We start from the raw sequence: 15575 nt of genomic DNA, 5'->3' as shown, positions 1-15575 counted from the left end.
GGCCACCTGCACCTCAACGGGCCACCTGCAGCCCAACGAGGCAGCTGCAGCTCAACGGGCCACCTGCACCTCAATGGGCCACCTGCAGCTCAACGAGCCAACTGCAGCCAAACGGGCCACCTGCACCTCAACGGGCCACCTGCAGCTCAACGAGGCACCTGCAGCTGAACGGGCCACCTGCAGCTGAAGGGGCCACCTGCAGCTCAACGGGCCACCTGCAGCCCAACGGGCCACCTGCAGATCAACGGGCCACTTGCAGCTCAACGGGCCACCTGCAGCTCAACGGGCCACTTGCAGCCCAACGGGCCACCTACAGATCAATGGGCCACCTGCAGATCAACGGGCCACCTGCAGCCCAACGGGCCACCTGCAGCCCAACGAGGCAGCTACAGCTCAACGGGCCACCTGCAGATCAACGGGCCACCTGCAGCCCAAAGGACCACCTGCAGCCCAACGGGCCACCTGCAGCCCAACGAGGCAGCTGCAGCTCAACGGGCCACCTGTAGCTCAACCGGCCACCTAGAACCCAACGGGCCACCTGTAGCTCAACGGGCCACTTGCAGCCCAACGGGCAACCTGTAGCTCAACGGGCCACCTGCAGCCCAACGGGCCACCTGCAGCTCAACGGGCCACCTGCAGCTCAACGAGGCAGCTGCAGCTCAACGGGCCACCTGCAGCCCAACGGGCCACCTGTACCTCAACGGGCCACCTGCAGTCCAACGAGGCAGCTGCAGCTCAACGAGCCAACTGCAGCCAAACGGGCCACCTGCACCTCAACGGGCCACCTGCAGCTCAACGAGGCACCTGCAGCTGAACGGGCCACCTGCAGCTGAAGGGGCCACCTGCAGCTCAACGGGCCACCTGCAGCCCAACGGGCCACCTGCAGATCAACGGGCCACTTGCAGCTCAACGGGCCACCTGCAGCTCAACGGGCCACTTGCAGCCCAACGGGCCACCTACAGATCAATGGGCCACCTGCAGATCAACGGGCCACCTGCAGCCCAACGGGCCACCTGCAGCCCAACGAGGCAGCTACAGCTCAACGGGCCACCTGCAGATCAACGGGCCACCTGCAGCCCAAAGGACCACCTGCAGCCCAACGGGCCACCTGCAGCCCAACGAGGCAGCTGCAGCTCAACGGGCCACCTGTAGCTCAACCGGCCACCTAGAACCCAACGGGCCACCTGTAGCTCAACGGGCCACTTGCAGCCCAACGGGCAACCTGTAGCTCAACGGGCCACCTGCAGCCCAACGGGCCACCTGCAGCTCAACGGGCCACCTGCAGCTCAACGAGGCAGCTGCAGCTCAACGGGCCACCTGCAGCTCAACGGGCCACCTGCAGCCCAACGGGCCACCTGTACCTCAACGGGCCACCTGCAGTCCAACGAGGCAGCTGCAGCTCAACGGGCCACCTGTACCTCAACGGGCCACCTGTACCTCAACGGGCCACCTGCAGTCCAACGAGGCAGCTGCAGCTCAACGGGCCACCTGCAGCTCAACGGGCCACCTGCAGCCCAACGGGCCACTGCAGCCCAACAGGCCACCTGTAGCCCAACGGGCCACCTGTAGCTCAACGGGCCACCTGCAGCTCAACGGGCCACCTGCAGCCCAACGGGCCACTGCAGCCCAACAGGCCACCTGTAGCTCAACGGGCCACCTGCAGCCCAACGGGCCACCTGTAGCTCAACGGGCCACCTGCAGCCCAACGGGCCACCTGCAGCCCAACGGGCCACCTGTAGTTCAACGGTAAAGTGCACTTCCTTTTGTTATACTGTAAGTTGATCTACTGCTAAATAATTTAAGAAACATTATTTTAAGGTTTTCAAGTTTCGTGGTGTTACTTGGTGTCCAGAAAGCTCAGAACACACAGATTCATATGATATTCCTGATGTTTATATTATATATACGGAGCTGCACTGGTCCGTGTCTTATGCTTTATTCAGTCAATTTCAAGTTCACCGAGTATCAGACTGAGCAGCTTCATGTGTTTATGATGTATCGACAAGATCCAGCGACATCTGAGCTGCACTACGGAAATAAACAGGAGCCTCACTGTTGAGACAAGCATTACTTTATTACTGATGGATGGATGGATGGATGGATGGATGGATGGATGGATGGATGGATGGATGGATGGATGGATGGATGGATGGATGGATGGATGATGGATGGATGGATGGATGGATGGCATGCCTGTCAAGTCTCCCGTTTTGGCCGGGAAACTACCGCATTTACCCCTCTTTCCCGCCGCTCACCCGTTTTAGTATTTTCCCGTAAATTTCCCGTTTGATAATATAATCATTTTTAAACAGCAAACTGAATTGTCACTAATCTCGCGATAACTGCCCCTTGCTGTAGCCTAGGTGGGAGTTCTCGAGAGGTTAGTGGCGACAACGGGAACAAACTCGGAACAACAAATCAGACGTAACGATGTAACGAGAGTGAAGGCATTTCTGGCCCAAAAAAGTAAAGACTTTGTGTAAATATCTCTAAATATGGGATAGAACATTTACTTTTCTAAAGAGGAGCAGGACGGGGCTCAGTTACCCATTCTGAAAGATGAGTAACAGCGTTTTTAGTGTCTCTCACAGGGAAAGGACCGATGCCCGTCAGTGAATACCAGAGAGCCACATGAGTGGAAATGACAAATTAAAAGAAAATGTAAATGTTTCACTTGAAGAAAAACAATGTGTAAATAAACTGAAAATATTTAAAATAAATAAATGTGCTTTATTTCACTTTTTGTGTTTTTATTTAGTCTCTATTATAGGAATTACGCACGTCAACAAATCAGACTTAGCACATTCTGAGCACATAATTGTAGTCTTTAGGTTGACAGGTAGTTATTTTACATTTATCGTAAATCTGTCTTATAATGTAAGATACTGGACCTCGGTTGGCGGAATATTTCCTGTATCTTTAAACCTAAAACTTGACAGGTTGGATGGATGGATGGATGGATGGATGATGGATGGATGGATGGATGGATGGATGGATTGATGGATGGAGGATGGATAGTTATGTGGGATATTCTGCACCAACTATCTAAACAGGCAGTTGAAACACCAGTAGATGGCACCAAGTTGCCATTAAGGTTTTGTATGAAACCCGTGAGCAGCTTCTCCTGAAGCCATATTCTATAAATTCAGACTTTGTTTGTTAAATTATTTTGTTAATGCAGCATTTCTTGTGTTTTACAGTGGTGAAAATCCGCTTGAATGAACTTGAATGAACTTTGTTAATCAGGACAATAAAGACGGCCAGAAGTGATCGCTTTATGATCAGAAAATGATAAATAATGAGGGAGATAAGATGTCATCCTCTCATGGTCAGTATTTGATTTCAGAAGGACTAAAGCATGCTTTATGGTTAGTCCTTTCTTACAGTGGTAACATCAAGAGCCCCGTTGCTATGGGAATGCCTTTAGGAATGCTTGTTACCCGGGTCATGTTTTTTTCCTCCACTGCTCTAAGGGTGTCCATTCACTAATGCATGTGCAGCTCTTATACTAGCCCTCTTTCACCATGCACACTATAAAACTTCAGCACACACTTACAAAAAGGGTTTTCGATTGTGAAAATCTGGCTTACAGTTGCTGGCTGGATTCCTTTTCCCAAACTGAAACCACTATTTACTCTTCACACACCAACTTTGCTCCTATAAAATCCACATCTCTCCTCCGCCGTTATATCAGGATTATATTTTCCAGCAAACCAACTGTTAATCATTGTTTAATAAGTTAACATCAGAATGAAATGACACACCTGCAATGTAGTCACAACAGCTTTATTATGAAGGGACCTCACTATGGGGGGAGAAAACAGGCATTAAGGGAAAAGAAGTTACATATGCTGTTGATAACGTTGCAGGTTTAGGTTTCCAGGGGCGACGGCTCAGCCACGTGGCATCCTGATGTGTTTGCATGGAAGGATCCGGAATCGCGCTGTTTACTTTTTAAGGCCTGCGGTGTCTCAAGCACACAGACTCTTACTATGGGGGCCGGCTGAGCGGGCCGACGAGCCACCGCCGGGTCGCACACTGAAAAAGGCCGGATGCAGAGAATCCTGGATCCTGGATGCTCACCGTCGCTAAATCTCATCCATGGAGACCCAACAGGGACATAAAAGAGTTCTGAAGGCCCCAATCATCTGGATCACTTCCCTCAGCCTCTACCTGGTTACATGTGTTGATTAAAGTGCTGCGATTCAGATACTTTAACACAGACTCAGCCTTTAATCATTTTTTCTTGGGGGGGGGAGGGGTTCACATGGAATAATCTTGGCATAAATGAAATAGTACATACAGGACTGTCTCAGAAAATTAGAATATTGTGATAAAGTCCTTTATTTTCTGTAATGCAAAAATGTCATACATTCTGGATTCATTACAAATCAACTGAAATATTGCAAGCCTTTTATTATTTTAATATTGCTGATAATGGCTTACAGCTTAAGAAAACTCAAATATCCTATCCCAAAAATTACAATATTCTGGGAATCTTAATCTTAAACTGTAAACCATAATCAGCAATATTAAAATAATAAAAGGCTTGCAATATTTCAGTTGATTTGTAATGAATCCAGAATGTATGACATTTTAGTTTTTTTAATTGCATTACAGAAAATAAAGAACTTTATCACAATATTCTAATTTTCTGAGACAGTCCTGTATAGTTTATGAACCTATATTCAGTAAAATCTGCAGCTAAAAAGATGCAAATCATCACGGACCTTGCCATCTTCAAATCTTCTTTTCATTACAAGGACATATATATATAATAATAATAATAATAATCCATTTTATTTATAGAGCACTTTTAAAAGATCTCAAAGACGCTTCACAGACACAAAGATAAAACTTTGAGATCAAGAAAATTAAAATTAAAAACTACAGGATAAAAAAGATAAGAGATAAAAGATAAGATAAAGGGTTTTGAGATGAGATTTGAAGGTGGGTAAGTCTGTGCAATTGCGAATGTGAGCGGGGAGAGAGTTCCAGATTGTCGGGGCAGCTATGGAGAAGGCTCTGTCTATGTATGTATATATATATATATATATATATATATATATATATATATATATATATATATATTTAGAACAATATATTTAAAATCTTTTCTAGACTCCTGCATAAGTGCCATTGTAAAAGAATGGCTTGTCCGTCACACAGTGACCTACGACCTCTGGCGTCCATCTCTGGATCTGGGGCTTGCCGTCCTGGCCCGGTCGGACAATAACGGTGCTTCTGGACGACAGAGAAGGATCTTCATCGAAGAAGTTGAAGGGCCGGAGGAAGAAGCCCACGGCATTGCCGGGCGTTGCCGTGTTGGGAACGTCTTCTGAATGGGGCACATGTAGGAAGCCCACCGTCACCCAGGCTACCAGGTCCTGCATGCAAAAGAGCAAACACTACTCAAGAAGGGTTACGACAGGGCACAAATCAGATGTTTTGTATCTACTTAAAAGTGCAAACAGAAGTGAATGTCAGCATTTATGAGCCACCGTGATGGCGGTTGTCCAGAACTGATGAGTAGATTCTTCTAGGAATGGCAAACTTAAACAAATGACAAATGACTTGCAGGAAAAAATGTCCAGTATTGATACATGACTCCTTTTACCATTCAGAAGGAGCTGTACAGAAACATTTGCTGTAATCATGATGACTGTGACATGCATATGTTTCTAATTAGGTAATCTATTCGAATGTCAAAATTACGGAAGAGTATTAGGGCCAGGCAGAAGAAAAATAAAAATAATATTTTAGAGGAGATTTTTTTTTTTCTTTGAGAAAACAGAAAAAAATTGGAAATGTCGAGATTAATGTTGAAGTACAATTTCGAGAATAAAGTCGAAATGTTGAGAAAAAAATCAACATTTCGAGAATAAAGTCAACCTTCTGAGACTATAACAAACAGCGCATGTGTCTGTCTTTACAAAATGCCTCGTAGGCCTATAGACACTCCAAGGATGTAAGTTAGTTAGTTAGTTACAGCTGCTGCTGCAGACTGGATTTGATGGAAGAGGAGACATTTCCACTTTATTCACCAAATTGTATTTCAACTTTATTCTCGAAATTTCAACATTATTCACGAAATTTCGACTTTATTCTTGAAATTGTATTTCAACATTAATTTCGACATTTCGACTTTTTTCTCGACATTGTATTTCAACATTATTCTCGACATTTCAATTTTTTTCTCGAAATTGTATGTGCACGATGAAAGAAATCTTCCCCTCTCAAATATTTTTTCTCCTGCATGGCCCTAATACTCTTCCGTACAAAATATATATATTCTCACTAACATAAAATTAATATTATGCTTAACTTTGAAAAGCATAATTGACTTTCTGATCCCCCCAAATATGTGTTATATGTGGTAAAATCTATCTGTGTTCACGCTGAAGTTCACGTTTGACCTGGTCGACTATGTCTTCATTGTTGCGGATGTAGTCCTCAAATGACACGGCAGGTTCCCAGGGGTCGTTCTGGGTGTAGATGCTGCTGCTGGTGGCTTCACTGTCCTTGTGTCGAGTCACAGCCAGAGGATACCTGAGCACAGACACTTCACTTATACAAATCCATCGACAGTAAGAGCACATATAATACCTCCATAAGTCATTTCACAAGTGACATCAGAGGCCGAAAACTGTGTTGACTTAAGTATGTTACTAAACCAGTTGTCAGCAACATTTGAAGTTAGAGCTGCCTGACAAAGTTGGGCTCAAAGCAGTGATGGTGGTCATATATATATGTCATATATAATATATATATATGTATATATATATATATATATATATATATATATATATATATATATATATATATATATATATATATATATATAGATATATAGATATATAGATATATAGATATCTAATATAAATAAATTAATAGTTATTAAAAATGGTTATTGGTGCAAACTATGATAACTATACATGGTTTGAATTTGTTGATGTTATAAAATGTATGAATATGTATTGTTTTCATTTATATCTAAATGTTAAACGGAAGGAAGGACTTTTTTACGTGTATTATGTGTCGGACCCCTATAAACTATAAACAGTCTAACAGAATATTTACTGCTTTATCCCTGTCAGCTTGTTGTTGTAATTTACAGCTTAATAATGAAGAAAAACACAAAAACCAACATGGATAAGGCCTAAATTTCTCAATGAAAAGCAGCAACATAAATGTGGCGTCTGTTCGCACCTTGACCAACTGATGCCATTTTCCTCCCGCCAGCCTTTTGGCAGAACACTGTTCGCGTGTGAGTTAAACTGGATGCGATAGCCTTTCTTCTGACCCCATTTATTTTTCTGATTAGGGTTGTAAAAGTGCACGTAACGGGGGAACTTTTTGCCGAAGCGGAAAGCGGCCGATCGCTCCGTCTTGAGCTCTGTCCTGTGGAGCTGGGACTGCACGATGAAATGTTTTGGACTCCACGGGTTGGTGAAGTTGACATATTTCAGATCGATCGTCTCGACGCTGTTCTCTCGACCTGCATCACAGTGAAAAAAGAGAAGAGGTTAGATAACAGTGAATAAGCTATTCGCTCAACACTTTCCTTTAAAGGAGTTTCCATGTGTATTTATTCTGGCAACACAGAATTGGAAGTGGCATCTGTTCAATAGTACTGATTATGGAGATTATTCATCCCTAACCTTGACCACAGATTGACCTCATAATACATTTCAACAGTGCAGGAATGCTAGCGCAATGCTCTGCCTCCTTTATCACAGTGTAAAGTCCAAAAGGCCTGTTTATCTGAGAGAACCCAACCAAATCCATTATCATTATATTGCTGTCAATATAATATATCATTATATCCACTAATATATTATTAATAGTTCAACCTGCCTCTCTATGTCCCTGACTGGGATGGACTCAAACCCAAAGATAAACACAGAGCTGAAGAGAAAGGAAGTCATACTTTAAACCAGGGGTCACCAATCCTGGTCCTCGAGGACCGGTGTCCTGCATGTTTTAGATGGTTCCGCGCTTTAACACACCTGATTCTAATTAATCATCGTCATCAGCTTGTCATCCAGGGCTGCACAATTCTGTTAATGACACAGTTACTTGTATCATGGTGCAATGAAGCAGGGAAACATCTAAAACCTGCAGGGACACCGGCCCTCGAGGACCAGGATTGGTGACCCCTGCTTTAAACCATTTCTTCCCTCCACAGTCTCGGGGAAGCTAACACTAATATGTTTATATAGCTGAGTTTAGGATGACACATTGGTTGGGAGTGTTGTGTTGTTTCTTAGTTTTTTTTTTATCAGCACATACTCCAGACTCCAGCATTTCTCCCCCACAGCTTTCAGCCTGTACGGACGGACGGAGAAAACAAAAATAAAGGAATATAGATCGCAGCGATTGCTAACAACAGACGTATCATCCTGGACATGTTAGTGCGAATGAGGATCTCTGCCACAACATCTGCTGACGAGTTTCTGTCCGTATTATTTAATTGTCTTCTGTGCTGTTTTGGTTCCGGTATACAGTATATCCAATTTCTAGTTTTTTTGCCAACACCGAGTGTAATCATACGTCATTGTTGCCAGACTACAAGCAACACAAAGGCATTCAAGTTCCCCAACACCTCTCTCTCTGAATCATTTGCCATCAATCAGTTTGTCAATTGCCCCACCAGGAACGATGAAGCTTCCAGCATCTCTGCCCGAGCAAAGCAGATCATAGGGAAAGAGGTGAGCAGGAAAGAGGTGGATATCCAGTTCCAGCAGGACAACGTGTCGGAGATTGAAATCATGGGTGGCTTCAAGAAGAAGGGGGTCAGACTGATGGGAGCTGAGGAAGAGGAAGTGAACTGAACATGCCTGCAGTTCCTCTCTGAAGGAACCTCAGCATAAACCCGCCAGGATCCACTTGTAGAGGTCTAACATCATGGATGGACCTTCAGCTTCCCTGCCACGCCTCTACCATTAGATTTTGAACCTTACTAGTGGGTCTTAATGCAGCTCCGTCTCTGCTTTTGTCATGAATTGGTCTGCTGAAAGACTTTGATTCTTTTGTTAAAAAGGATATGAACTCTGGTCTGTCTGGAGGAGTTGCTCACTGATGATTAGGGTTACATATACTGGAGAACGACAACAGCAGCACCATGCTGTAATACTCACCGCCGACGTCCAGGTCCACCTTGTAATGGACGAGGTGCGTGTGCAAGTTTCCCAGTGCGTAGTCGTACACTTTGGTGCCATAGTGAAGCCCATTCTGTGTGAAGAAGGTGGCGTGGATGTACCCGGTAGCGCTGACCTTGACCTCAACCACTCCATTAAGGTAGAAGAGGAAGTCCCAGATATAATCGTAGTTGTAAACTGTTGAGGTTGTCCGCAACACCAACACCGTACTGTCCAGCCCCCCATAGAAGTTGTAACCTCCCTGGAAATTGGAATTGAAATGCCTCCTCAGAGGCACACCGGTGGTCATCTCGAAGATACAGAGGGCATTTTTGTGGTGCACAGGTTTATCTGTGTCATAGTAGTGGTGAAGGTCGACAAACGTGGCAATTTCTGGACAGTCAATACCGGGAGCCAGTTCAAAGGTGGAGGTCCCCATCGCCCACCCTGCATCGATGTACTTTGTTTGCATGCCCGCAGGAGTGTCACCGGCGTAGAAGGCAATAGCTTCTTGGAGGCTGATCTCGTAGGCAATCCTTTCTCCATTGAAGCGTAGATCAAAGACTTGGAGCCCAGCCGACGACCGCACTCTGTAGGCAAAGGACCACCCAGCGTACTCCACAAAGTTGTGGTCGACGTGATAGCGGTGTCCCTGGGGCTCCACAAGCTTAGGCCCGTGGACATTAGTGGGAGTGTTGCTTTGACCGCGTGGTACGTAGGTGGAGTAAAGGTCCTCTTCATTGTGATCAGGCAGTTTCACCTTGTCCACGTCCCCTGATTCATACTTATCCACCAGTTCCTCAACACTGTCAAAATACATGCTGTTATACCAGACCTTCTCAACGGTCCACTTGTCTGGGTCCAGGCTCTGGTGGTTGACCAGTACCTCAAATCCAACTGGGTGAATAAAATAACCCTCCACAAACTTTTGCAGCATAATCCAGGTTCTCCGCTCGCCCGGACCCAAACCCCGGGGAGCGATGTCTGAGAACGTCAGGCAGCGGTCCGTGCAGTTAGAGAAGGAAAACCCTCCTGTGGTCTCAAGCAGGAGCTTGTGAGCTTTGGTAGTGATCTTCTGCAGGATGTTATTCACATGGTAATACTCTGCAAGAGTGATGGGCCTTGAATCAAACTGGACAGGCTTTCCCCCCTTGAATGTCTTGACTTCATGAGACTTGGGCAATGGGAGAGGACCCACAATGTACTCAGTCATGTTGGGGTTGGCCTGGTCTCCAAACTGGATGATCACACGAGCTTGGCGAGAGGGTTTGGCCTGTCCGCGGTCCAGCGCTCTCAGGGCTTCTTGCTTCTTTGGCAGATGAAGCTCCATCAGCAGGATGCTGTTTTTCTGCAAAGCTTTGCTGCGAGCATCAGTGAGCCCCATCTCTGGGATGGCGTGTAAGTAGGCCCGGACGGCTTTCATCTCACGTACCGTGAGATCAGCAAACATAGGTGCGCCATGATGAGCCCACTCTCTCGACCGCGAGGCAACACAGCCAGTTAAGAGGAGGAGCTGCAGCCCAAAGAGAAGCCTCATGGCTGAACTACAATGAGAAAAGGATATTGTCAGGTCTAAGCACCTAAAACATCAGACATATAAGGAAAGAAAGGCACACAGTCAGAATTCTGTTTACCTGCGAGGAGAGTGGAGTGACACTGTACAGTTACAATCTCCAAACCACTCTGGAACTCCCTCCCCCCACACATAAGACTTTCAGACTCCATAGTAACCTTCAAATCCACACTCAAAACCTTTTCAAACTGGCTACTCCCTCTGACTGCACACTGTCTCTGTGGCCACAATATCAGTTAATGTTGTTTGGATTATATTGCTTGTTGTCATTTTATGCTTGTTTGTCATGCCTATGCTGTATGTTATGCTTACGCTTACTTATATGTATGCTCTTATTCTTGTAAGGTGACCTTGGGTGACTTGAAAGGCACCACCAAATAAAATGTATTATTATTATTACTAATTGCTTAAAGCTGTCATTGATAATAAGAGGATGTGAGCATCACCCACGCTCCCCTGCAGCGGCGTCGCAACTGCTGTCTCTGCTTTTCTGCAAGTCTCAGTCTTACAAAAGACTTACAAAAAACAAGGCACGAGGTCAAAAGTTCAGAGTTATTGTTCAGACATGATAAATGATAACTCAATCATACATAATCATTTATACCTACAGTATATACATAATTATTCTAACAATAGTATGAATTTGATTAGCAAAGGGAGGTGAATTTGATCTCATAGACGAAAGCATCTAAACCTGTAGTCACAAAATACCTGGTAAATCAGAATACCAGGAAAACAGCCTGTTCAGCGCTACAACAGATAAGCGCCACTTCCAAACTCTCTTTGGTTTTATTACATCAATTTTCTCTACAGAAACTCAAACAGGAGAAATTACCAGCCATTCACCGTCAGCTCTGTAATCCTCTGCAAGATGCCCTGCAGCTGCGTAACTAGTCAGTCGTCACTTTCACAATAACCACAGTTCAAGAGTCAATGCAATGATGAGCTGACAGAAGAGCATTTAAATCATAATAATGTTTAGACCTGGAACAATGCAATGCAGCCTAGAAAAATATAGGAAAAATGAATAAATCCAGGAACTGTACCTAGAGTAAGTCTCCTTCTTTAAGGTGTTGTGGGTTTGTCGAATCCCCTGTCTCCTTCATGGAAACAGGAATCCTGACACAGTTGCTTTTATCTAATGTCCTTCTACAGCAACAGAGGCTGATTGGCCAAATGGGGCTGTAAATGGGATGAAGCAACCAGTGACTCTTTTTAAATTATTAATCCTTCAAAGGAATGGTGTGTGTGTGCCTCTGGGACCTTTCAACACAATTTCCGCTGGAAGGCCTTTGCCTTAACTCGTAATACAATCAAGACAGACAACAATAACAGAGATTACGAGAGCTGAATCAGTGCTGCATTCAGGGTTAAAGAAAAAGGCAAAATGGAATGCTGAATCCCCCCGAGACCAGTACCAAGTATGAAGCGCCACCCAGAAAGTTCTGGAAAACATCATGGATCAGATCAGTGATTTGTTTGAATTTTATAGGGTGGATTTTTCTCACCATTGCTATGACAACTGGAATGATGTGACCCAGATGCTTGATCCTAACATGAATGTAAGAAGTCAGAGATGTGCAGTGCTCTACTCGAGGATTTTTGTGATTTTATGATTTTTATTATATGATGATTTTTATTATTTTTATGGGGATTTTTATTATCTAGAATCCGATAAATTACAAAATCAACATCGGGTAGGTGTTTGATCGGCAGCAAGATCACGGTGGCACCATGATTCAAACCCCACCTCTCCGTGCTTCATTAACCTTTCCCTTATATCATACGCACCAGAAAGTGTGCACATTTATTTTGAAATATGTTTCACAACTTGCCACTCATTTATGCTGACAAGTCTGGACTTTGTCCGTTCAGCTCACTTTATGGGATCCCAGTTAAAGCTACAAATATAAGTTAACCATTAAAGCTTTTATTAGTATTCCATAAATATTTAAACAGGAATATTTTATTGGCTGTTAATTTAAACAACAAATGCATCAACATTTTCTTTTATTATATGTTTATTTAACAGGGGGACATGGATTAAACACTGTAAAGGAGATTATATTCACACAGGTCTGTGATCCAAGTTCATTTGCAGCCCCAGTTCCTGGAAAAAAGTCGAAATTTCAAGAATAAAGTTGAAAGGTGGGGAAAAAGGCAAAATTTCGACTTCATTCCTGAAATTGTATTTCAGCATTAATCTCGACATTTCGACTTTTTTCTCGACATTTCGACTTTTTTCTCGAAATTGTACTTCAACATTAATCTCGACATTTCGACTTTTTTCTCGACATTTCGACTTTTTGGTGAGTTTGGTGAGTGTGAATGTGGGTGCGGCAGGGAGGGTCTCGTTAACTTTTTTAATGTAATTACATTTTTGCAGTAATTAACATAAATAAATAAACAAGAATAAAGAATAAAGTTGAAAGGTGGGGAAAAAGGCAAAATTTCGACTTCATTCTTGAAATTGTATTTCAGCATTAATCTCGACATTTCGACTTTTTTCTCAAAGTGCACAATAAAAAAAATCTTCCCCTCTCAAATATTTTTTCACAGTAAATCACAGTTTTTGAGAACTCCTGCTCTCCTGCATCTGGGTCCTACTCCAACTTTCCTGACCTACATACTCACTCTGCAGTTTTGGGGGACAGATAATCGCAGTAGCTTAGCTTTGATTCAGTCTCAGGGACCTGAAATGGTTGCTGCTTGTGTCTCTGCCTGTTCTCTCTATATATATGTATATATATATATATATATATATATATATATATATATATATATATATATATATATATATATATATATATATATATATATATATATATATATATATATATATATATATATATATATATATATATATATATATATATATATATATGCCTTAGATTTTTACCAACTTGGTATTAACCATTAATATATAGGCAAACAAAAAAGAAAAGAAAAAAAAAGATCTACATTTTATTCCTGTCCATTGTTTAATCAAAGTTGTGGAAGCGATATGTAGCTGTAGGACAGAAGACACTGCATGACCTGCAGACCGTTTCCTGGAGCAGGTTTTCAGTAAGTAGGGGATTTACGTGCACATATGCACGCACATTCACGAAGATTTCATGAAGGATATCAAATGTGGGCAGCATCGTCAATGCAATGCAGACTTACAGGAAACCTGTTTACACCAAGCCCTCATTACACCCTCACAGAACCATTACTGAGACTGTAAATCTGTTTATCCCCACTCTTTCTTAATTTCTACTTGGTGTTCTTCTCAGAAATGATAATGAAGAACAAACAGCTCAGTGTTATCTCTAATGAGACACACAGTGTTTCCATTGGCGAGTCAGTTGGGTGTGTATTCAGAAAAAAACGCTTGTGACAACAGTGCGATAGTTTCTCCTTTCTTAGGTTTACGCTCCAAGTCGTACTTGGTAACAGCTGTGTTTGATCCTCCTCACTCAGGAGGCCAGGCTTGAGATATTGGTGAGTCTAAGAGCTTTCAGCCCTCATGTCTATTGACATGCTTCATTGAATAAAAGCCCATCATCCTTCCCGAAACACCTCGCCTTACAGGATTAAGCTTGGACAAATATCTCTTTATTCTGCAGCTGGGGCTCCACCACCCACCATCAGCTACAGTGTCCTACGATGTTTGATGGTGCAGAGCCAGAGGATGCGTCGCTCACACATCCAGGGACCAATGCTCGCCTCACCAGCTGCTGCCCTGCAGCTTATAACCAATGACAGCGGGTTCAAATGCCACCGGACATCCCATGAGTCACACCCCACCTTTAAAAATGCCACAACTCGGGCTCTGCCACCTCCATAAGTGTAACTTCCCAGAGAATGTACCACACAAAGCTGGAAAGAGCACAGAGATGAAAAGCAGCAAAGAGAGAGAGAAGGAACATTAAAATCAACAAGAACAGTTTTTGATAAAAATCCAAAGATTTCCCCCGAAACACAGAGGTGAGTACACCATTTATCAGCGGTGGGAGGACCTGATTATCAAACTCAAATGATTCAATGATAGTAAATTAAATGTTATCGGCTTATTGAAGTGCAATAAAGCCATAAACCTGACCTTAATGGCATTAATGTAGGTATTAGGCAAGTTAATGATTTAAAACAAACTTCACATTGTTGCATTGGTACGGAAGCGTAATGCTGCCACCCCAGAAAAAGAAAAAAATATCAGTTTCAAGTTTATTGTTAGAACAATAAATTATCAGGTTATAACGTGATAAGTTTGTATATTGGAATAACGTGAAATGTTTATTGTTCTAACAATAAACTTTTGACGTTATAACGTGATAAATAGTATATTGTTCTAACAATAAATTATCACGTTATAACATGATAAGTTTGTATATTGTAATAACAGGAAATTTTTATTGTTCTAACAATAAACTTTTCACGTTATAACGTGATAATTTATTGTTCTAACAATAAACTTTTCACGTTATAACGTGATAATTTATTGTTCTAACAATAAACTTTTCACGTTATAACGTGATAAATTGTATGTTGTTCTAACAATAATCACATTATAACGTGTTAAGTTTGTATATTGTAATAACCTGAAATGTTTATTGCTCTAACAATAAACTTTTCACGTTATAACGTGATGAATAGTTTATTGTTCTAACAATAAATTATCATGTTATAACGTGTTTAGTTTGTATATGGTAATAACGTGAAATGTTTATCGGTCTAACAATAAACTTTTCACATTATAACGTGATACTGATATTTTTTTCTTTTTCTGGGGTGGCAACATTACGCTTCTTATACATTTGAAATAAAAATGTGGACAGAAAGAATGCTTTAAAGATGTCATGTGTTCTTGCAGGACTTGAAGA

General features: G+C 42.7%; 1 protein-coding gene across 1 annotated transcript; it reads right to left on the bottom strand.

Annotated features, from left to right (window-relative positions):
* Positions 1–4736: 4736 nt before the first annotated feature.
* aoc1 (amine oxidase copper containing 1) lies at positions 4737–11832 on the bottom strand. Its single transcript, XM_061713779.1, has 5 exons — positions 11760–11832; positions 9141–10684; positions 7210–7498; positions 6417–6549; positions 4737–5387 (listed from the first exon to the last, which is right to left on the bottom strand). Exons 2-5 carry the CDS (start codon positions 10675–10677, stop codon positions 5118–5120), a joined length of 2229 nt encoding a protein of 742 aa, XP_061569763.1. The 5' UTR covers positions 10678–10684; positions 11760–11832; the 3' UTR covers positions 4737–5117.
* Positions 11833–15575: the final 3743 nt, after the last annotated feature.

Source organism: Cololabis saira, chromosome 22 (assembly GCF_033807715.1).
Source record: "Cololabis saira isolate AMF1-May2022 chromosome 22, fColSai1.1, whole genome shotgun sequence".
Classification (NCBI taxonomy): domain Eukaryota; kingdom Metazoa; phylum Chordata; class Actinopteri; order Beloniformes; family Belonidae; genus Cololabis; species Cololabis saira.
Note: the sequence above shows the minus strand (reverse complement) of the source record. Positions and strands in the feature narration are given on the sequence as shown.

Bases quoted from the DNA above. Each gene is read 5' to 3' on its own strand.
- aoc1 (XM_061713779.1), bottom strand. From the start codon at position 10,677: ATGAGGCTTCTCTTTGGGCTGCAGCTCCTCCTCTTAACTGGCTGTGTT. The intron at 7,499-9,140 runs GTGAGTATTACA...ACTGTGATGCAG, and splicing joins GGTGGACCTGGACGTCGGCG to GTCGAGAGAACAGCGTCGAG. The intron at 6,550-7,209 runs GTGCGAACAGAC...GTCTGTGCTCAG, and splicing joins AATGGCATCAGTTGGTCAAG to GTATCCTCTGGCTGTGACTC.